The 25,341-nt window shown below is 31.3% G+C and overlaps 1 protein-coding gene and 1 pseudogene across 16 annotated transcripts in view; one reads left to right on the top strand and one right to left on the bottom strand.

The window, feature by feature from the left end:
• The window catches only part of shi (dynamin-1 shibire), a 159,459-nt gene that overhangs the window by 56,873 nt on the left and 77,245 nt on the right, over positions 1–25,341 (bottom strand). For 13 of the 16 annotated variants that reach the window (XR_015544319.1, XR_015544320.1, XR_015544321.1 and 10 more), the window contains exon 10: positions 14,956–14,982. The exons of the other annotated variants lie outside the window; for them this stretch is intronic. Coding sequence is in view for 10 of the 13 variants with exons in the window: in XM_087403749.1 (XP_087259875.1) it covers positions 14,956–14,982 (27 nt within the window). In the remaining 3 variants the exon portion in view is untranslated. The remainder of the gene's footprint in view (positions 1–14,955; positions 14,983–25,341) is intronic. 16 annotated transcript variants of the gene reach the window in all.
• LOC147910101 (uncharacterized) lies at positions 23,881–24,763 on the top strand (annotated as a pseudogene).

Below are 25,341 nucleotides of genomic sequence, written 5' to 3'. Positions count from 1 at the left end.
ATGGGGCCGTATATTCATGCCACCCTGTATAATATCATATTGTAGTTTTTTTAATCGAATTGTTTTTTCAAACTATAAACGCAATTAAATTACTCTAATGATCGTGTAATTGACAAGCAATTTTAATAATTTGATGCTATAATCGAATCTCATATTATAAAGATGTTAATATATTAAAAAACTGTTAATAAATTTATTGCAAAAAATATTATCTTGACCGGGAGTCGAACCCAGATCTCTCTGTATTCTCTCTGTATACGAGCGTCCTAAACCTTTAAAGGAGAAATCTCGGTTTGACTCTCAGCCGAGATAATATTTTTCGCAATAAATTTTTATTAACAGTTTTCCAACATATTAACATCTTTATAATATAATATAAAGCCTGATTGTAGCATCAAATTATTAATTGCTTGTCAATTTAATTCGCGATTACTAGGATAGTTTAATTGCGTTTTTAATTCGAAAAAATAATTCGACGCGCAGTTCGAAAGACTAATATAGTATATAGAGTGTCCCATTATAATATCCCACCAAATAATTTTTTATTTTTGATCTTAGAAAAAAATGTTTCAAAAGTTGTATGGCTTTAAGAAGGACATAAGATCATGTTATTAGTTTGACCTTGAATAGTTGCTTGAAACGTGAAAGTTACCTTCAATTTCTTAAATGGAATCCTCTATTTTTTATTGCACATTCTTGTAGATCATCTCAAGAGCTTTCCAAAACACTTAAAAGATCCAGTTTTGACCGTTATAAGCATTTTAATTTCTGGTATCAATTTATATATCTATTTTGAAAAAGACTACTAAGAAAATATTTACTTTGGACTTAATATACATACATACATACATACATACATACATACATACATATATATATATATATATATATATATATATATATATATATACAAATATACAGGATATTTGGAAAATAATAGATAATCTTTCGCATAAGGATAGGATGGACTAAACCGAAAAGAAAATTACCCTACCATTTTGCAATTTTCGCAATAGTTAACAAGATACTAATTGCTAAAAATTGTCAAAAATTAGTCTTCAATAATTTTTTACTCAAATCAACTTTCAAAAAAATTGGAAGAGACAAAAATTGTTTATTTTCTTCTCATAGAAACTCTACGAATTTTGTCAGAATTTTTTATCAATTTTTTATTGCATTTTCTCATTTTTACTAAGATAAGATTTTATAAGAAAAGACGGTATTGAAAAATACTGAAAAAAATTCTAAAAAAATTCTTAGAGCTCTATGAGAAGAAAATAAACAATTTTTGTCTGTTTTTTTTTTGTAAAATTGATAGTATTTGAGTAAAAAATTATTGAAGAAAAATTTTCAGCAATTTTTTAGCAATTAATATCTTATTAACTATTGCAAAAATTGCAAAATGGTACAAAACTTTTCTTCTCCAGTCTAGTCCATTCTACCCCTATACGAAAGATTTATCATTATTTTCCAAATACCCTGTATATATTAGGTGTTGGAATTAATTCGTAGCGTTTTACAAGTAATGGGAAGTACTTTCATTAATGTATTTTTTAATGCTCATGTGAAATAAATAACATTCTTTCATTAAAAACGCTACGAATTAATTCCAACACCTAATATAAGAATTATTGTGTATGTATTGCTTCATGCTTCACATAATTTCAACATTTTCTAAGCATACATTTACTACATAAATAACACCAGTATCACAAAGACATACAGTGTAGTTAGATAACACTACAACAGTGGTGCAAAACAATTATGAAAAGCTCATTACATAAATCCATGTTACACTATCAAAAATGGATTTTAAATGTGATGTTGCTACATTACAGTCTAAAAGTCTCATGAATAATGTAGGTGACTTTAATAAATATTTTCATTCACGAGTTTCATTACAAGTCCTAATTTTTTGGCATAATTTAAATAGAAACGAGAAATCCTTATCATAATTTAAAATAAAGCCAATTTACAAATTTGCAAAGGAAACAAAAGATTGAAATAATAATAGTAATAAACTAATACAAAAAAGATAAAACGTATAGAAATAAATTATAAGGACAACGTGCTACATTCCATAATTTTAATATTAGACAGAATGTTTAATGATATACTGAAATCAAATTTAAATTACCCACATAATTTTTTTTCTCTGATTTCGATTGAAAATATAAATCTAAAATTTGAAGAAAATTAATCAATAATTAATTAATTTTATAAATCTTTATTTTTAATACTAATATACTGTAGTATTTAAAAATTAATAAATAAATTAATATTCAATCAATTTAAATTATAAAAAAATAATAGGAATATATATACATATAGACATATATTGTTTATATATATAGTATACATACAGGATGTCCCATTTTAAATAATGCATTAAGATTTCTCGAAAACTATAGTAGATACAGAAAAATGTTTTAAACAAAAGTTGTATGGTTCGGAGGGGGACATAAAAAGGTACCATTGATTTGATATTGGGTGGCGCGCCAAAGTCAGGTCAAGGTTATATCGATTTTTTTAAATAGAATACTCTATTTTTGATGACAGAATAATTACTGATATCGAGAGCTTTTCAAAACGCTATAACAAAATATTTTTTCATTAAGTGCTTTTTGAGTTATGATGCTTGGAAGTTACAATATTGCCGAACATTACCTAAGATGTCCGACCGATGATTAAAACCTCTTGAATGCTGTTCAGGATCATGTCCTGGATAACATTTATCAAAATCAAAACCAATGAAGGCTGTATCTCTTATTTTCATTTTTACGTAAAAATATTTTTAGTGCAAAAATGAAAATAAGAATAATCTCTAATGGCCTTGATCTTGACAAACAATTATCCAGGACATAATTCCGAACAACATTCAAGAGGTTTTATTTGTAAATCGGACATTTTGCGTAATGCTAATGCCGGCGGACCTGTAACTTTTAAGCCTTGTAATTCAAAAAGTACGTAATGAAAAATAACTTTATTACAGTATTTTAAAAAGCTCTTAACACCAGCTATTAGATTCTGCCATCAAAAATAGGGTATTCCATTAAAAAAATTTGATGTGATCTTGATCTGACCTTAGCGACACCCAAAGTCAAAGCAATAGCCTTCTTATGTCCCCCTCGAACCATACAACTTTTAGAATATTTTTTCATATCTACCATAGTTTCCGAGAAATCTTAATGTATTATTTAAAATGAGACACCCTGTGTATGTGTATATACACTTACACGCGCGGGTGCACGCACACATATATATATGTGTGTGTATACAGGGTAAGGCATTTTAATCGCTCCAGGCGAACATCTTAGAAACTAAGAGAGATACAAGAAAAAGTTCTATATGAAAGTTGTAGCTTTTCTTGGAGGAAAGTAGATGGAAATAACGGATTTTAGATAAGGGGCATTACCAAGGTTGAAAAAGTCAAGGTCAACATGAATTTTTTAAATAGAACTTTCCATTTTTTATTGCATATTCTTATAGCACACTTCAAGAGCTTTCCAAAACACTATAATAAAATATTTTTTCATGAAGTACTGTAAGATAAGTTGAAATAAAGAAGAGAAGGTATCTTTTTGTTCATTATTTTTGTGAAACCTAGGATTATTTTTCGTGGTAGTACCACTCGAATGCGATTAGGCATAGGAATATCACAATGGGTGCGCGTAAGGATATTCGGAAATGCTCGGACGGGTTCGGAGCCCGGCGAAGGAAGAGCGAGGAGAAAGGAAGCGCGGCAGTCGAAGACGAGCGTGTCATAGCTTGTACCGCGTGTATAAAATTTTTTTTGTTAATCTACAAATATCTATCTTAAAAGTTAATTTACGCTGTGTGTAATAAACGCCTCTCTTTATTCTCTACATCACGCTTCGTAAAACAACACCTAATCAAACATATCCTACAGTATTTTTCGAGTTATAAGACTTAAAAGTTACAGTATCACCAGCATTAACATTACGCAAAGTGTCCGACCGACGATTAAAATCTCTTGAATATTGAAAAAATGAATTTTCAGTGCAAAAATGAAAATAAGAGAAACAATGACTTTGATCTTAACAAATGTTATCTAGGACATGATCCTGAATAACATTCAAGAAGTTTTAGTCATCGGTCGGACACCTTCCGTAATGCTAATGCTGGCGGTACTGTAACTGTCAAGCCTTATAATCCAAGAAGTACTTTATGAAAAAATATTTTATTATGTTTTAGAAAGCTTTCGAGGTATGCTATAAGAATATACAATAAAAAAATGGGGAGTCCCATTTAAATAATTCATGTTGATTTTGGTAATGTCCTTATCCAAAATCTGTTATTTCCGTCGTCTTTGCTTCAAGAAAACCTTACAACTTTCATATAAAACTTTTTCTTGTATCTCTCTTAGTTTCTGAGATATTCGCTTGGAGCGATTAAAATGCCCTACCCTGTATACAGCGTGTTTCAAAATTTTTTGCCAAGCGCTCTTGTGAAGATAGAACGGACTAAATTGAGTCGAAAGATCCTCTAACATTTTGCAATTTTCGCAATAGTTAATAAGATATTAATTACTAAAAGTCGCTGAATATTGGATTTCAATAAGTTTTTACTCAAATACTATCAATTTTACAGAAAAACAGAAAAAGACAAAAATTATTTTCTTCTCATAATATACTGGGAATTTTTTCAGAATTTTTTAATACCTTATTTTCTCATGTTGATAAAAATATAGCCAATAAGAAAATGCAGTACTCAAAAGTTGACAAAAAATTCTAAAAAAATTCTTAGAGTTCTATGAGAAGAAAATAAACAATTTTTGTCTCTAACAGTTCTTCTGAAAAATTGATAGTATTTGGAAAAAAAATATTGAAGATTAATATTCGGTAATTTTTAGTAATTAATATCTTGTTGACTATTACAAACATTGTAAAATAAAGGACTTTTCAACTCAGTTTAGTCCGCTCTATCTATATAAAAGCGGCAAGTTAGCAAAAATTTCGGGATACGTTGTATATATACATATATACATGGTATATCATTTTAACCTCTTTGCTGGCACGTTTATTTCCACAATTTGTGCTTCGGGCATTTGTGGGCAGAAAAAGTTTGAATTTTTTTTTTTCGCACTGGTATATAGGGATTTTTTAAGGCACTGATTCCGATTTTAAGATCAAAATTGAGAAATTCAAAATGGCGGATCCAATATGGCAGACCTTAATTTCACATTCTTGTTGAAACGTTTTGAAATTTGACTTTGAAATTTGAAGATAAAATACAAAAAAAATAAAGATGGTGTATAAAATCCTATCATATAGTCTCCCAGTAGCACCGGGATCATGATTCTATCAAGAATTATCAACTAATGTCGTAGGTGAAAATTGACATGTGATAGATTTCAGTTTTTGTTATAAATTTTTATTCTAATTTCCTTCTAATTTTGACATTAAAAATCGAAATCATAACCTCAAAAACCCCCGTAAACCAAATTTCAAAACGTTACAAGAATGTGATTTTTAAAAATTGAGATCCGCCATATTGGATCCGCCATTTTAAATTTTAAAATTCTAACTTCAGAATCAAAATCAGCATCCTCGAAAACCCCCGTAAGCCAATTTTCAAAACGTTTCAAACGACAAGAATTTAGATTTTTTTTATTTCAGTCCATATTGGATTCGCTATTTTGAATTTTATATTTTTTATTTAAAAATCAAAATCAACGACCTCAAAAATTCTTATATATCTGGTTTGAATCAAATTCATTCATTTCGAAGAAAAAGCGCTTTGACGCCATTTGGTGTCAATATCCACTGAGGCATTTTTTTCTGGACGCTATATGGCGCTCAATGCCAGCGAAGGGATTAATTGACGCATTAAAATATCTCTTGAACAGTGCATTTTAAAGAAAAATATTTCAGATAAAAGTTATGTGATTTGGAGGGGGACATAAGATGGTGCTATCGGTTTAATCTTGAAAAGTTGTTTGGAGGTCACGTAAAGGTCATCAATTGCATAAATGGAATCCCATATATTTTTTTGCATATTCTTGTAGCTTACCTCGAGAGGTTTCCAAAACATTATAATTAAGTTCATTTTCATTAAGTACTTTACGTAGAAATGTAATTTTTTAGTGCAAAAATGGAAATAAGAGGAACAACCTCTAATGACCGTAATCTTGACAAATGTTATCCAGATCATGATCCTTAACAACATTCAAGTTTTAGCCGTCGATTGGAATGCTTAATGCTGACGATGCTGTAACTTGTAAGTCTTATAACTCGAAAAATACTTAATGAAAATGAACTTAATTATAATATTTTGGAAAGTTCTCGAGGTAAGTTACAAGAATATGCAATAAAATATGGGATTTAAGAAATTGATGACCTTTATATGATCTTCAAACAGCTTTCCAAGGTCAAACCAATAGTACCATCTTATGTTCCAAACCATATAACTTTTGTCTGAAACATTTTTCTCTAAAATTCACTGTTCAAGAAATATTTTATTGTCACTTAAAATGTTACATCCTGTTTATATCTATATATCGCTAAAAAAGAATTATGGCATAGAAAAATTGTGGGCAAAAATTGGCCAGCTTTGAGTGACGATATCTTTGCGAAAAATTATCGTAGGATAACATTTTTTTTTAAATTAAAGTTTGAAATCTCTACTTTAAGACGCTATGGTCAGATTTTAAGTTTAATGTACTCCTATCACTGTAACTCTCAAAATATGAGGGTGTATTTATCATATTGGAAATTGCAAAGTTTGACAGAAAGCACGGACTTCGTAAAATTTTTTGGGGGAATGCTGTTTGCAATAGCATAAAGTTCGAACTTTCCCCTTTAATTTAATAAAAAAAACATGTTCCTGCAATTTTTTTCGCAAAGTTACAGCACTTTAAAATAACCCTCGCATTTTTTACATATACTACTGACATTATCTGCACATTACCGGATATGCATCATGGCAAGATTGCTGGATGGATTTTGCACATCGTGTTTCTGCATGTGTGCATGTCATTCCAGATTTGTAGATCATGAATTATAGAATAAGAGATTTGGCAAGATAACCTGTCAACCTCAGAGCCTTATAGCTCTAGTACAAATCTGTGACATTCCCTAGGAAGAAATTAGAGCCTGCTTTAATATGAGAAAGCGACTGCAAGTAGTGATCGAGCAATGCGCGTTACTGAAATTTACACGCAGAAACATGATGTGCAAAACCTACACACACGCAGAAAACACGTTGTGCAAAATTCATTTAGCAATCTCGTCGTGGTGCATATATGGTAATGCAGGTTAATGTATGATGGTATAGGTATGTCAAAAATGCAAGGGTAACATTAAAGTGCTGTAACTTTGTGAAAAAAAATCGCAATATCTCGTTTTTTTTTAAATTAAAGGGGAAAGTTTGAACTTTACGCTGCTGCAAATGGCATTCCTTCAAAACATTTTAAAGTCCGTGTATTTCATCAAACTTTGCAATATGTCAAACACAACCCTCATGTTTTGAGAGTGCTAGGGGCATCAAATTTAAAATCTGGTCATAATGTCTTAAAGTAGAGATTTCAAGCTTTAATTTAAAAAAGAAAAAATATATTATTTATCTTACGATAATTTTTCACAAAGTTATCGTTAGTCAAAATTAGCCAATTTTTGCCCATAATTTTTTTGATCAATGTATATATTAAATATACAGTGCCTATCAAAAGTTCCGGGTCGACTACATATCTCAAAAAGTATACATTTTTTGAGAAAAATATTTTAGACAAAAATTTGTAGGGTTTAAAAAGATCTATTTAATGATCTTATCAGTTTGATCTTGGGTGGCGTCGACCAATGTTAAGGTTACATCGATTTTTTTAAATTGAGCATCCTATTTTTGATTTCACAATTTAATAACTAATATCAACAGTTTTTCGAATGTCCAATTAAAAAAAATCAATGTAACCTTGACTTGAAATTGGCGATGCCACTCAAGGTTAAACTGATAAGATCACTAAATAAATTTTTTAAACCTTGCAATTTTTATTTAAAATATTGTTCTCAGAAATTCATACTTTCCGACATTCAGCTGGCCTGGAATTTTCACGACTACACATGCACGCACACTCGCACGCACAAGCGCGCATGCATATACACATAAGGGAAAGAGAGGGGAGGGCTTTGAGCACTTTTTCTTCTCAGGTTCATAAATTACTATGTAAATTATTTGTATTTTTGTTGTGCTAATAGTTATTACAGATATTGATGTATACTAATAAATTAAAACAAATATCATAACGACATATATATATTTTAATAAAATTGTATTACCCATACTCAATTAATTAAATTTAAAAATATATTCGACAAGGCTTAGAGCAATATCCAGTTATTAGTTGGTATCTTTAATAAATCTTAAAATTACAAAACAGATGTTTCGACCTTAGGTTATTTTCAATGTTCGATGAAAAATAAAAATGATAACTCAAAATTGTTACTCAAAATTGTTAGAAACATTTAACGACATAGACGCATACTAATTGAAATTCAAATTAAAATTAACGGACGCATATATAAAAAAATTTGTACAATCACATAAAATTTGAATGCTTACAGTTTAGCTATATACTTCTCTCGAAGAAATGTGCTTTGAACGAGAAGAAATTAATGTCATTCCAACAGGTTTGAATATCTCATAAAATAATGTATAAAATATCGAGAAGTGCTATATCCGTAATGAACGCTTGGTAAATGTGTCATGCTAATTGAAATTTATAAAAATATATATTGTATATTGTATAATATAAGTAAATTAAAATTTAGACTTATACAATGATAAATATCTTTAGATGGTTCCATAAATAAAAATAGAAATTGAATCTGTTCCTAAGCAAGGAGCATTGTTCAAGACAAGAACTTTTAACGAGAAACAAATCAGCAAAATGTTTCAAAGTATAAAAATTCGCTCAAAGATGAATCTTGAAGTCAAGTTTTTTTGTTAGCTGCCTTGTCACACAAAGATCTCTAACTTAAATGATTACCATACCAATTTGAACTAATGACAAAATAAGCAATCACTGATAACCAACTAAAGACTAACTAAGTATCAATTGTTTTATGTAATTTTTATGCATCCGTTAATTTTAATTTTAATTTCAATTAGTATGCGTCTATGTCATTAAATGTTTTTAGGTAACAATTTTGAGTTATCATTTTTATTTTTTTAACATTGAAAATGACCTAATGTAAAGTTGAAACGTCTTTTGTAATTTCAAGATTTATTAAAGATAGCAACGAACAACTATTGCGCCTTGTCGAAATATATATTTTATTTATATTTTAAAAAAGCACTCTTTATATTCAAAAATATCTCTCTGGGGGAGGGGAGGGGGGGAGCAGTTTTGAATTACCTGGGACAATTTTGAACGCGTTGTAAAAAAAGAAAGATTAAGCGTTTATTATGTACTAATTTATTTATACAAATAAAAGCCTCTTTTTTGGAAATATATTAAAAGTTGAAAAACAAAAGTTAAAAACTTGTAATAATTATAATAATCAAAATAAAATTAAAAACATAATAAACTCTGATCTTAAATTATCAAGATTTAAGTTTCAAATAGACTATCTCTTTTAACTCTTATAATTCCTTCTTATAAAAAACTTTTATAAAACGATTTCTCAAGATATCGCATATTAATCAGTAAGAATGTGCGTAACATTATCAAAAACTCGATAATGAGAGATGCTTTCCATTAAGCGACACAGTATGATACAGATTTTATCTTCATTTAACATTAGCAAATAACAAGGATGTAATGATTCAGTGTTATACTATGTCATTTGTATCTCTTGCTAGAAATGTCGGACAATCTGAGAGATTAAGAAAATCATGTCACATAATCTAGATTCTACTGTATACATGTACTGTATACAAATTGTAGATTATAGGCTGCGTCCTGTAACCTATAACTTGAGTAACTATTAAGTGTGAAAAGATATTTAAAAAACTGTATTTGTACCTGTTATATTGTCGAAAGCAAATCTGCAGTATAGAATTCCTTATTCTTATGTTTGCGTTATAAATCTTTTAATAATATGTAGATCGTGTCCGACGCTTATCAACATTCAAATGTAATCTTTATCATGTGTATCTATGTCTCGCGAAAGACTGAAACTTATGGCACATACAAAAACATAAAGCAATAACACGTAAGCAGTAAGCAAATTGGTGGATCACAGTAGAAACCATAAAGCATCGTCTACAATGAACAGTAGCGGTAGAGGCTGTAGATACGTCGGAAGTAAGCTGGTTTTCTTGCCTAGTCAGAAATGATTATTTCGCATCTACAGCCTCTACTGCTACTATTCATTGTAGACGATCTCATGCATGAACTACAATGGGCAGTAGCGGATTAAGGAGTATGCATAGAAATGACTAATCATAGTTGAATGTGAGAAAAATAATCAACTATGATTGGTTGATTTCTACGCCTATTCCTTAATCATCTACTGTTATTGCCCACTGTTATTGTAGACCATGCATTACTATCTTACGTTTTTATATGTGCCACGAGCTTTATAAGAGCTCGCGTAATTTGTGACATTCGCGATTGAAATGTTCTAAGGTGCCCTTGTTTGCTTTGTTCAAATCTACCCCTATCAGTCACATTGAAAAAATATCTTATTTTGTTTATCAGAATATTGATAAAAACCAAATATTTTATCTTTATTATGTAGATATAAATGTAAGAAAAAAGACATAGCACAGCAAAATGTTAATTATTTAATGGTTTAATTTTAAAATGCTTACGTGTGCGAAACAAAACGTTTAATACAAAGGCACAAAAATATAAAATGCTTCTAGATTAGATTAACAATTGCAAGGGAAGCGCCGCTCAGTGCGATCTGTAGATTCGAGTTTGATTCCATTTGCGCTCCGCATACGCGATTTTTCGGATTCGGCGTTCCCTCGAGTGTGAAATTCTAAAAAGTAACAATGCAACTACTATCAAATGCAAACATAAAAAACATAAGCGAGCCTGTGTTCCCAAAGAGGCTCTAAAGCTAAAATTGATACATGGTACTGTGACCCCTTACATATGATTGGAAAATCAAACAGGGGAATTTGCCAAAGACCAAACAAGGCGGTAGCTAACACTTGATAGTTATCTATGACTGTATTGTCATTTCAAAAATTATAATTTGTAATCGCAGAAAAGGAGTTCATTTTTAATTTGTAAAATTCAAAACTGCCCCTCTCTCCCCTATATATACAGGGTGTCCCAATAATTATTAGCATCTGAAATATCTTCTATAAGGTTCAGAGGAAAATTTGTATAATCAAAATTGCACGATATGAAGGGATCTATCATAGGGCGATAATATTTGTCCAGGTGGAACTTCAAAGATTTCAAGGTTAACTTCATTTTTAAAAATGAAATTATATGATGTTTTTTACGTAATATGATTTCTCTGGTTATTCTGCGTACAAAAATATTAAGGTAAAAGTAAATTAATAGTTTAGAGACAATTTATATTTCATTCTGGCACATATTGACATAAAATGTTAAATAACTTGTAAACTATTAATTTTTTGATAATCATATTCTTAATATTTTTATATATAGAATAATGAGATGAATCAATTAATGGAAAGAAAACACATAGTTACTTATTTAAAAAGTTATTCTTTTTGCATACATATATTTTTTTAAATTCATCTTCTCATTATTCTGTTTATAAAAGTACAGGATCCGGCAAAATGATCTCCCACATTTTAATCTTTAATAAAAACGCCATTGTAAATGCTATTTAGATTTTATTTTTATTAACTGAAAATTTATGCTATGCCATTTGTTTTTATTGAGTTTTGAAAATTACAAAGTCCAAGTGGCGACCATTTTTTTCGATACACATTCGAAGCTGATTTCTAAAAGTTTCCATCACTCGAGCAATAATTTGAGGCGATATTCCTGTAATTTCTTGGCGTATTGCTGCTTTCAATTCGTCAATGGTTCGGGGGTGGTGTTGAAAAACCTTCGCTTTCAGGTAGCCCCAAAGGAAAAAGTCGCATGGGGCAAGATCGGGTGACCAAAACTTAGAGAACTTGAACATTCGGATGTGTGGTTTCAACAGGATAGAGCTACGGTTCATACGGCAAGAAGGACAATGGACAACGTTTTAAGGGAAATGTTTCCAGGACGCGTAATCTCGTTACGTGGAGATGTTGGGTGGCCTGCGCGTTCACCCGATCTTGTCCCATGCGACTTTTTCCTTTGGGGCTACCTGAAAGCGAAGGTTTTTCAACACCACCCCCGAACCATTGACGAATTGAAAGCAGCAATACGCCAAGAAATTACAGGAATATCGCCTCAAATTATTGCTCGAGTGATGGAAACTTTTAGAAATCAGCTTCGAATGTGTATCGAAAAAAATGGTCGCCACTTGGACTCTGTAATTTTCAAAACTCAATAAAAACAAATGGCATAGCATAAATTTTCAGTTAATAAAAATAAAATCTAAATAGCACTTACAATGGCGTTTTTATTAAAGATTAAAATGTGGGAGATCATTTTGCCGGACCCTGTATTAAGGTACGATCATCAAAAAATTAATAATTTACGAGTTATTTAACTGCATTTTATGTCAAAATATGTCAATAAAATATAAAATATCTCAAAGTCAGTACTCGCAAAGATCTGTATATTTTAGGTTAATTCGAGTGACTCCCACTACCGCTCGAGGCTCGGTGGTTCGAGTCATCAAGCGCTCACCTGAAGCTCTGGCTCAGGAGCGTCCCTATATCAGAAGTATACTGGGAGCGCACCTTCCGCCAAATATTATTGAAACATTTTTTATTAAATTATTTATTTCTATTAACTTAAAATTTTCTATTATTAATTTATTGATTGTTCCTTAATGATATACTTATATCTTAATGTAGTTTTCTAATACATTACATAATTACGATAACGCACATTTTGACAATAGTTTTCCACATCACCCGTAACTACTATTGTAAGATATATTTTTTTAATGTGGTTTTCCCAGTGGGCCTATTCCACAAAAACAAAAATTAAATATGGCTTGGCAGAAAAGCAAAATTATATATTGTATTATACAAAAGGAATGAAGGACCAAAGAAAATAAAAACAATCAATTTAGGTATATAGTAATTTAGATTGAATTATTTAAGCATTAAGATCTAGCTTTGATCGTTATGACCATTATTTCTATTTCTTGTTGAATTTTTAAATGTACGATCCAATAAGATTTTTATTGTTTGAAAGTATTAAGGTAATGATATCAAAAAACTAATAACTTAAATAATAACTTTATGACAGTGTTCGCAAAGATCTGCACTTTCAGGCCGAGCCACCGAGCGCTCACGTAACGTTCTGTATAAGTTAGGGTTGATGATTATTCGTTTATCCGGGTATCCAAATATCCAAGATAGAAATAGATCTGATATAAAATATCCGATTAAAGCAGATCTTTCGGATCCGAATCTATTCCAAACTGTTTAATAAAATATCCGAACCGTTAAAGTTTAATGATTAAATCATTGATTATTCGGATCTCAATATCTTTCTCTATCAATATTTTCTCAATATCTTTCTGTCTATACATAGGGTATGTACATATGTATAAAAAAAATGAAAGAATAAGGACGAGAGAGAGGGAGGGGGAGGGAGAAGGAGAATGAGAGCGTGAAAAACAGGATGAGAAACAATGAGACCGAGAAATAGTGTGCTTTTTAATAAATGATACAATGAATCATTACATCCTTGTAGTTTGCCAATGTTAGACAAACATGAGATGATCACTGTGTTGTACTGTGTTGCTTGTAGAAGGCAGGCGCGCGCACAAGAGAGACTATATATTTATTTTCGCTTATATATTAATATAGGCTAAATATACTTTTACTTTTATTAATATAATTTAACATAATTTTATATATATTAATACAGTTTTAATCAACTAAACAAATCATGTTTTTATTAGTATTAATAAAGTGCAATAGTTAGTTTCAGAGAAATAAGAGGGTGTCGCTTTAGAAGACCTATGTCAGTATCGGTAACTTTCCTCTAGTAAAGTCTGTAATTTAATCAGAAACCGGATTTATGAGATAATAGATTCGAAAAATTAGATTCGGACAGATTTAGATATCCGGATCCGAATCCGCAGAGTATTGTATTTCAATATTCAGGTATAAGATCCGGAATATCACTATTTAGATATCCGGATACTCGAATATCTAGATTCGGGCGAAATCCTCGTCAACCTTAATATATGTACATATATATTTGTAATCATTCGTACTGCGCGCGCGCGCCGAATTAGTTTTTCGGACTTATAAACGCAATTAAACTGTAGTAATATCACGAATTAAATTGACAAGCAATTTTAACAATTTGATGTTCAATCAGGCATTTTATTAGAAAGATGTTAATATGCTGAAAAACTGCAAATAAATTTAATACTTTGATATTCAAAATAATTAGAGGAATCATATTATGTAAAAAAAATCATACAATTCCACTTTCAAGAAGTGGAGAGTGATCTTGAAATCTAAAAAAAAAGAAATTGAGAAAATTTTTTAGTCATCATATGTGCCCCTTCAAATCGAACAAGATTTCATGTGATATTTTCTCGCATCATCAAAAACAATGGAGATATTTTAAATGCTCAAGTTAGAGAAAAACATTCTGTATATGTGTGTATATGTATTACACTATTTTAAAATTATTAAAATGTTATTAAATAAAATATTAAAAAAATAATAATGATTAATAGTAAAATAATCAAAATGTTATTAATTAAGCTAAAAACTACTAAAATTTGGCTCAGTACATTAATATTCCAACTTAAAGATACAATAAGATATTAAAAGAAGGATAAGCATAAGATATCAAAAAGAAAGAGCGTGAAAATGAGAAGAGGGTAAAAATGTTGTGTAAATTTTTGTTGAAATGTACTTTAATATTCTTACCTTGCATTATGGCTACTGGTTGCAGCGCTGCCGATATAATTAAATCATTTTTTTTAATTGTGAAGAAATTGATGAGAAAAAAGAAGTATATCTCAGGATAAGGCTATATTATTTTAATTAGGATAAGGCACACATAGGCCGGTATCCATAGTTTGTTTTTCAAGACAATGTCGTCTCAAGCAATGTCTTAAAATGCAAATACGGTTCTATGATTGGTTTATGATATCTAAAGCACTAGTTTAAGATCATCTCGAAATTTGAATAACGTCTATGGATTCCGTCCACAATTTCAAACATTTAAAAAGTTATAATGTGTATTACGATTTATAATCTAATTTTACTTCTTATCAAAAGTTATATAAAGTAGGATATTGTGTATATATATATATATGTATATATATATATATTAAATATTATATATAAATTATCATACTTTATATATTATATATAAAAAGGATTTTAAAGATGTATACTTTTGTGTAAAGGTTGTATGCCTTGTCCCCATTATTAACAATAACATAACAAAGCAAATTTATGATACTTAATTTTCAGCAACATCATTAAATTTATATATTCTTATTATACTTATTCTGTTATATGCTTAAGGGAGAAGGGGTAATTTTGAACTTTTTCTTCTCAGACTCATAAATTACAATGTAATGAAATTATTTATATTTCTGTTGTGCTAGCAATTACTACAGATATTGATGTACAATAATAAACATTGAAACAAATATCATAACAATATATATATTTTATTTATATTTTAAAAAATATCTCTCTTTATGTTCAAAAGTACCTCTTTTAGGCAGTTTTGAATTATCCTGGAGCAGTTTTGAACGCATTGTAAAAAAGAAAGATTAAGCCCTTCCTTATGTATTAATTTAATTATATTTACAAAGCCTCTTTTTTAAAAATATATTAAATTAAAAAAGAAAAGTTAAGAATTTTAAATTATGCAGTACAAGAGATTACCCTACAATGACCTTAACCTTGACATATATTGTCAAGGTCATGACCCGAAGTGACCTTGGACAAATTTTAGCTGTTGCTCCTTAAAAAGTTATTAAAAAGTTATTAACAAAAAAAATTCATCAATAAAACCTAACTTTTGGACGACTGCGCTCCGATGAAACAAATTCCCTGTTTTAACAGCACAAAATATTTCCTTATATATGAGGGCAAGTCAATAAGTTTTTAGAAGAACATAGTAAAACATATCTTTTTTGATTATTTTTATTTCTCAACATAGTCTCCTTTTAGCTCGATACACTTGATCCAACGATTCTCCAACTTTTTCAAGCCGTCCGAATAATATGATTTGTCCAACCCTTCAAAATAAGCCTCTATGTCGGAGATGAGCTGCTCTCTAGTAGTGAATCTCTTTCCTCCGAAACATTTCTTCAGGTTTGGAAACAGGAAATAGTTGCAGGAGGCTAAATCTGGTGAAATATATTGGATTGGGAAGCAATTCGTAGCGGAATTCGTTTAGCCATCGGTGTCGAGCACGTGTGAACCCGTGCATTGTCTTGATGGAAGAGCACTTTCTTCTTCGCCAAATGGGGACGTTTTTTCTTTAAAATGTTGTTGAAACGGTCCAATAAGGCTGCGTAGTAATCGCCATTGATCGTTTGCTTCGACAGAAGGTAATCGACATGAATTATACCGCGTGCATCCCAAAAACTGTGGCCATCACCTTCCGGCCGATTTCACGGTCTTCGCCTTCTTCGGAGCTGGTTCACTCGGTGTCCACTGTTCCTTCGTCTTGGGTGTGAAGTAATGGATCCATGTTTCGTCCACAGTAATGAATCGTAGAAATTCATCTGGATTACGTTGAAACATCTCCAAATTATTTTTGAAATCGTCACACGGTCGCGCTTATCCATAGTGAGCAAACGCGGTATCCATCTTGTCGATAGCTTTTTCATACCCAATTGTTTGCAAAATTGAATTGTGCCATGTGATATATCTGTGGCCTCAACAAGCTCGCGCACTTTCACTCGTCGATCAAAAAATATTGTGGACTTTATCGATGATTTCTGGCGTAGCAGCCTCAATTGGACGTCCCGAACGAGGTGCATGTACCATCACGTTTAAATTCATTCACCCAATTATATACAGTCGCAAACGCTCGTGCAGATGTACTATGAATTATCCAACTCGGCTTTGATATATCTTTCGGCATTAAACCTTTCATATGTAGATGTTTGATCATTGCACAAAACTTGTTTTTTTTTCATTTTGCAAAAAATACAAAAATTGTGTTCGCTTTAATCGTCTACAGAAATGAAACCACGCGATGAATTCCGTTCAAAATTTGACAGTAGCTGAAAGATGCTACTTGTCAAAGTAATGTGACATGACACTGCGAGTGTGCTCTGACAGATTTTCTAAGAACTTATTGACTTGCCTCATAGTTTCTTATATAATTTTTGTGTCTTTAGAATAGAGAATTTGTCCAAATTTCTATGCTTATGTGGAATCTTATAATGTATATAGTGTGGAGATATAAAAATAATATTTTTGCTAAATATTGGGTATGGGAATAAGTTTCCGCCCATTGCAGAAAGATGTCGTTAGTAGCATTGCTCGTGTGTTTGATAGAACGGCAAGACATGTTTTTGAAAGGTGTGTGTCCAAACTTTTGAGCTCAATAGATGAAGCCCATTCCTTCGAAGCGTAACAAAGAGTAACTTTTTTTGCGTTGAAGATGTCGGAATTTATTCCAAAAAAGCAACATTTGCGGGAAGTTTTACTCCATTATTTTATTTTAAAGAAAAGTGCTGCGGAAACGCATCGTTTGCTCGTAGATATTTACGGTGAGCATGCTCCATCGAAAACTAGTTGTAAAGAATGGTTTCGGCGATTCAACAGTGGTGATTTTGACATGCGTGACAAAGAACGCGAAGGTGCACCGAAAAAATTTGAAGATGCAGAATTGCAAGCATTACTCGAAGAAGATTCGTGTTTATCGCTCGATAGGTTGGCAAAAGAGTTAAATGTTAATAGATCCATTGTTGGGAAACGTCTACACTCAATGGAAATGGTGCAAAAAGAAGGAAATTGGGTGCCATACAAATTGAAAGAGAAAGACATGGAAAGACGTTTGGTCATCTGCGAGATGCTTCGTCGACAACAAAGGAAGGGTTTTCTACATCGTATCGTAACTGGCGATGAAAAATGGATCTACTACGATAACCCTAAACGCTTGAAGGCATGGGTGATGCCAGGTGAACCAGGTCCATCAATGCCAAAACGAAATATCCATGCTTCGAAGATTATGTTGTGCATCTGGTGGAATCAAAGAGGTATTATATATTATGAGCTGCTCAAACCGTCCGAAACCATCACTGGCGATCGTAATCAGCTACAACTGATACGTTTAAACCAAGTTTTGAAAGAAAAACGACCGGAATGGGACAATAGGCACAACAAACTGATTCTGTTACATGACAAAGCTAGGCCACACGTTGCAAAACCGGTCAAGAAATACTTGGAAGGAGTAAAGTGGGAAATTCTGCCCCACCCGCCGTATTCACCGGACATTGCCCCTTCAGATTTCCGATCCAGTCGGCCCTTTCTGAAGAACGATTCAATTCTTATGAAGATATCAAAAAATGACTTGAATGGATCGCTTCAAAAGAACCAGATTTTTTCATTTGAGGAATCCGTTTATTAGCGGAAAGGTGGGAGAAAGTTGTCGCTTCTGAAGGAACATACTTTGAATAAACTCACTTATATAAATTTGTTTAAATAAACACATCTTTTTCATTTAAAAAGGGCGGAAACTTATTCCCATATTCAATATGTTTTTGTTTATTTGATTCATTCAATATTTATATTTTCAGATATTGGGTTTTTTAGTCATTATGTTAAAGAAAGCGTTTAATCGTTCATGTGTATCAAACTTTATAGTTACAGTGTTTATTTTCGCAAAGTAAACTTCTATCCATATAAAAAGAATGGAAAAGATATCAATATATACATAATAAAATATTTTCTGCTTTACAAACACAAATTCTTTGTTTTAAAACTACATTTTTTAATGACTATAACTTTTTTTGTTAACTACTTTTTAAGAAATAACAAGCGACGGCTAAAATTTATTCAAGATCACTGAGGGTCATGACTTTGACAATATATGTTAAGATCAAGATCATTGCAGAGTAATCCCTTATATTGTATAATTATCGAATTTTTAATGATTATGATAATTAAAATAAAATTAAAAACATAATAAACTCTAATCATAAATTATCAAAATTTAAGTTTCAAACAGTTCAGACACTAACGTTCTTAATTCTTATAACTCCCTGTTATAAAAAATTTTTATAAATAGATTTCTCAAGATTTCGCATCTCAATTAATAAGAATGCACGTAACGCTATCATCACAAAAACTCGATAATGAGTGATGTTTACCAGCAAGTGACACAGTGTGACATAGATCATGTCATCTTTATTTAACATTAGCAAATAACAAAAAGATTTAATGATTCAGTGTGTTACATTGTGTCATCCGTGTCTCTTGCTAGAAAGCACTCTATGTCGGACAATCTGGGAGATTAAAAAAATGTCAGATAATCCATGTACTGTATACAAGTTATACGCTAAGGCTGCGTCCCGTAACCTATAATTTGGCTATTAAGTGAAAAGATGTTTAAAAAACTGTGTATTTGTATTTGTTATATTGTTGAAAGCAATTATAAATTTGCAGTATAGAGAGTCCTTATCCTTATGCTTGTGTTATGAATCAATAGTAATATGTAGATATTCGACGCTCATCAACAATCAAATATAATTTTATCATGTATATCTATAAGTCGCGAAGGACTAAAGCTTATGTCACATACAAAAATACGTCGTCTACGATGAACAGTAGCAGTAAAGGCTGTAGACATGGGAGTAAGATGATTTTCCGGTCTAGCCAAACATTCGATATTGATCAATCAATGTTAAATCGATCCTGATTCAACGTCGCTCGACGTCAAATCGATATTGATCAATCAATCACTTGTAGTAGGAGATGTAATAGGATGTAGAGTAAGGGGCTCCGCACAATGAAAGGAACAGAGAACAGAGAATAAAAATTTTAACCTATCAGAAATCATGTATTGTAGAATACTCAGTTTCTAATAGTTTGAAATTCTTATTCTCTGTTCCTTTTATTCTGCGAAGTCCCTAAGTGAAATAGATTTCAACCATTTCGCTTACCAACTTAACGGATATCGAATTAACATCGATTGACATTGAATTAACATCGATTTGACGTCGAGCGACATTGAATCATTATCGATTTGACATTGATCAATCAACCATTTCTGACTGAACTGGAAAACCAAATTACTCCCGACGTGTTTACAGTTTCTACTGCTATTATTCATTGTAGATGACATTTAAGGCAATGGCTATGTTTATGTGCGGCTGTATTCCAAAATTCATTGCCATTGTTGAAAATGTATAGTACACGTGACATGAACTGTAGATTTTCAGCGCTGGCAATGAATTTTGGAACACAGCCTTAGTCGACTTACACGATAGGTGTTTTTGTTTAACTTACAGAATAAACAAGAACACCTATTGTATAGGTCGCGGCCTAAATGCACAGTGTAAACAAAGCCCATAACACGTAAACAAATTAAACAATCACATAGGCTTAAAATTCTCTTTGTTCCTGTCTCTTTTCGGTTTTAAAATGAGATAGACTTTTATGTTTCGCTTAAAATAAAAGTAACGTTGGTGCAACCGAGTCTAAGCAAATTAAGGACTGCCCCACACAAAATTCCATAACAGTATGCATAAGGTGTAAACTTAAGTCGATGAACCAATCAGAATATTGCTTTAGATTACGTAATCTAATGGAAATGGAAATAATAGTAAACTTATCCATAACCTCGCAATAAGGTGAATTTCAACCGGTTGAAGCAGTATCCTGATTGGCTCATCGGCTTAAGTTTACATCTTACGTATATTGTTACAGAATTTTGTGTGCGGCAGCCCTAACCAATCACAGTAGAGACCGTAAGGCTAATAGCAAATCCAATGTTATGATTTTCTTACTGCTTACGTCTTACGTTCTATGATATTTCTCATTACTCATGTGTCATGGGTTTTATGGGAGTTCGCGACAGTTGAATTGAGACAGTTGAGACGGAGAGTTTGCGACTGAAATGTTCTAAGGTGCCCCATTTGCTTTGTTTAAATTTACCTCTGTTAGTCACATTGAAAAGATATTTTATCTTATTTACCAAAATATCGATAAAAATATTTCATCTTTATTACGTAAATATGGACGTAAGAAGAAACACATAGCATAATAAAATTATTTAATGTTAATTATTTAATGATTAAAATGCTTATGTGAGATGTTTAGTACAAAGGCACAAAAATACAAAACGCTTCTAGATTAGATTAATAGTTGCAATCGCGGCAGCTGTCACTTGACGGTTATCTATGACTGTATCGTTATTTCAAAAATTACAATTTATAATCGCAGAAAAAGACAGTTAATTTTTAATTTGTAAAGTTCAAAACTGCCCCTGTACAAAGCTGCCCCCCTCCCCGCCTCTCCTCTATATTTATCTAACAAATCTTAATTATACACTGTAAGTATCTAATGCAACTTTTTGTGTAAATAAAACTAATTTTTTCGAATTAATGTTCAAAAACATTATATTATTATTTAAAGTAACAATCAAAAATATAGAATAAATTATACGAAAATATTGCTATAGTCATAAAAATGAAATTCAATTTTAGCTCCAAAGGAATGTAACATGTGCAAATGCAATTTTATAATTCTATAATTTAAGAAACTATTTCTTTGACATAAATTATTGTTATAATCATATAATAAATTTATTATTCTGTAATTTAACAATCAATTTTATTTATAAATTAAAAAAATAAAAGAATCAAATCTCTCTCTCTCTCTGTGTGTGTGTGTGTGTGTGTGTGTGTGTGTGAGTGTGAGTGTGAGTGTGAGTGTGAGAGAGAGAGAGAGAGAGAGAGAGAGAGAGAGAGAGAGAGAGTGTGTGTGTGTGTGTGTGTGTGTGTGTAAGTGAGTGAGTGAGTGTGTGTGTAAGTGAGTGAGTGAGTGTGTGTGTAAGTGAGTGAGTGAGTGAGGGCGCCAAATTGGATGGCCTTCGTCACTGACTCCTGCCAATTTTTTTTACCAACTTTTTTTAATCCTTTGCAGCACAATGGCATCGTGCAACGCCACCTTTTCCATAATCATTTTCTGAGTAACTGGAGTAGTTTTCACTCACTTTTCACAGTTATACATTCAAGAATAAGAAATGAAGAGAATAATTCGAAATCATAGGTGATTTTGTTTATACAAATAAACAAACGTTGAAAAATTGCAATTTTTCTGGAGAAAATTCATTATTCCCCGAAAATTTTCAGAGTTTTCACGCCAAAGTCCCCACTCAAGGGTTTTTGGGATCGCTGATTATGAATTCGCGGATCAGATTTCCAAAATTCAAGATGGCGGATATAATATGATGAACTTATTTGAAAAACCGTCAGTTCTCAGCAAAATTCCGATACCGACCCGGGAATCTCATTTTCATGAGATTTGCATCGTTTTTCGATTTGAGTCCGCTATATTGGATCCACCATTTTGAATTACTGAATTTTTACTTCAGATTCGTAATCAGCGACTTCAAAAACCCCCAATTTTCAAATCAATCGTAGGTAAAGAAAAATGTATGCTTCAAAGGAATATTATAGGGTATTCCTCATATTAAAATATGTATTCAGTTATTTTTTTAGATTTTATTAGTTTCCTAGATATAAATTTTTTAATATTTTCAATTAATTTTATTTCGTAAACATTTAGTTGAATGTAACTTCTGTTTAAATTATTGGAAAATAAAAAATAATCACATCAAATTGTTCGTCTTGAAATTCTCTATCAGGAAAAAAATACGAAAAAACTTTAAGCTCTACTCGAAAAATCTGATTGTAATAAACAAAGTCAATTTTCGTCAAGATAGACACTTTTAATTTTTATTTAAAAATTCTCCAATATTCTTAATAGAAATATAAAGAATTTAAATCATATTTAATTATCAAAATTTTCGTTCCACTTTTTAAAAATTTTTCAAAATATTAAATCTATTATTTAATGTTATTACATTTTTCTGCTAATAAGTTATCATACATAACAAATCATGTTATTTTATAACGATACTAGAGATTATATTTTTAATTTCACAATTATTTAGGGATTAAGCATTTATAAGAATAAAACAAAAATAATATGACAAATTTGATGACGATTTACTATCTGGATCATAAGTTATTTATTAAAATAACTGGTCTATTAAATCAGTATCACTATGTTTAAGCTATTTTTTTATTTTTTTATATAAATTGCTTTTGAAATAAGTCATCTATTGAGAACTTTTTCTTCATCTAATATTTGAAACTTATCCCAATTAAAATCATGGTTAAATTCTAATTTGTTTTGTAATAACTGAGTTCTGACTTGTATTTCTATTAATATAGTTGTGATGTTCCTTAATTTTTGTTTTTAATAGATTCAGTTTGAATTACATATGATATACTGTAATTTTTACAATTTATTTTGTAAACTATGTTAGATTGTAGCAGTGATGGTAATTTTCTTTTTGTGCCTTTAGACAAAGGAGCTTAATTTGTTTATGCCCACGTAAGCTATACGTATTGCTCGATTATTCGATTAAAAAAATCTTCTAAATTTTTCGATAATCATGGGAACATATGGTATAATAAAAAAATGTGGAGATTTCCGGTTAGGAATAGAGAGCGTGGTGACGTGTGTATGTTGACAGAGGGAATAGTAACAGAAAACAGTGAAAAACAGGAAGAGAAAAAAAAATAATAAGTGGATCAGAAAGTAAGAAGGTGGGAAAAGGTCGAGAAAAGAAGGCGAGTATAGAAAAGATGAATCTGAAGGAATAAAAGATCTGAGCAGGTTCGGGAAAGTCGCTAGGTTAGGCGGAAGACAGAGCAATCTAGAGAAGAAGAGCGAAGAGTCCACGGCAGCAGCCGTCAGGTGGCATCAATGGTAGGAAGACCGATAGGCAGTAAAAACAAACCTAAAGAAGAAAACATGGTGGAGATACATGAGAAAAGATACATGGGAAAAGAGGAACCTATGATAAAATTTATGAAGAAGATGGAGGAAAATATTTGCAAACAGATGAAAAAGATGAATGAAAACATGATGGGACAAATCGAACAAATGAGGAAGGAATGAAAAGAAGGAAAGCTGGAGATGGAGAAAAGAAGAAGAAAAGATAAAGAAGAACAACATAGAAAGGAAAAAACTGGAAAGAAGAATAGAAAAACTAAAATGGAAGAGCGAAAAGAAGGATAGAGGAAGACGGAGAAACAACATAATAATTAGAGGTATAAACAAATGGGACGGAAACAAGATGGAACAGCAGATTGTAGAATTCGTCAAAGAAAATTTGAGGGTAGAGGTGAAAGTAAGAAAGGCGTTTAAGGTACAGGATAGGGAGAATAAGTGCACCATAAAAGCTGAATTAGAGAGCTGGGAAGAAGAAAGAGAGGTTATGACAAGAAAGAAAGAGTTAAGTGCAGGGATATTTATAGATAATGATCTAACAAAAACAGAGAGAGAAATGCAAAAGCAGTTGAAGGAAAAAGCTAAAGAGAAAGAGAAAGGAAATGTGAAGGTAAGCTATGGTAAGATTTTTGTGAAAGTGGCTGGAATGAGAAAAGGAAAGGGATGGCGGGGAAGAGGCGAAAAGAGGATTAAGAATTTGTTTTTGGAATATTGCGGGACTGTCGAATAAATGTGAGGAAATGTGGAAATATCTGGAAGAATTTGACATTGTGGGATTAGTGGAGACATGGATAGACGAAGAAAGGTGGGAGAAAATTAAAAATAGATTGCCGAAAGGCTACGAGTAGAACTATGTGCTGGCAAAGAAGAAACATAAAAAAGGAAGAGCAAAAGGTGGGATAATCACTGCAGTGAGCAAGAAAATAAAGAATATAGAAATAAGCGAAGCAGCAATGGAATGTGAAATGGTCTATAATGGAAATAAAAACAGGAAATAAAATGGAGAATAATAACAGTGTATAGTCAAGAGATAGAAAAAACAATGGAAAGGTTGATAGAACATTCAAGAAGAAAAGAAAAAATATTTAATAATAAGAGGAGATTTGAATGCAAGGACAGATAGTGAAGGAAGACCGGTAATAGAAGAAGAAAATGAGAAGAGAAACAAGAGCAGGAAATAGATAAAATAATAAACAAAGAGGGCCGCAGACTAATAGGAAGGATAGAAGAGAGAGGATGGACGCTTCTACTGAATGGAAGCTTCGAAGAAGAGGGGAGATGGACTTATATAGGGGAGAGAAGATTTTC

Source organism: Acromyrmex echinatior, chromosome 3 (assembly GCF_024713525.1).
Source record: "Acromyrmex echinatior isolate Ae372 chromosome 3, ASM2471352v2, whole genome shotgun sequence".
In the NCBI taxonomy this organism is placed as follows: domain Eukaryota; kingdom Metazoa; phylum Arthropoda; class Insecta; order Hymenoptera; family Formicidae; genus Acromyrmex; species Acromyrmex echinatior.
The sequence above is the reverse complement of the archived record's forward strand: the minus strand, read 5'-3'. Positions and strand labels throughout refer to the sequence as shown.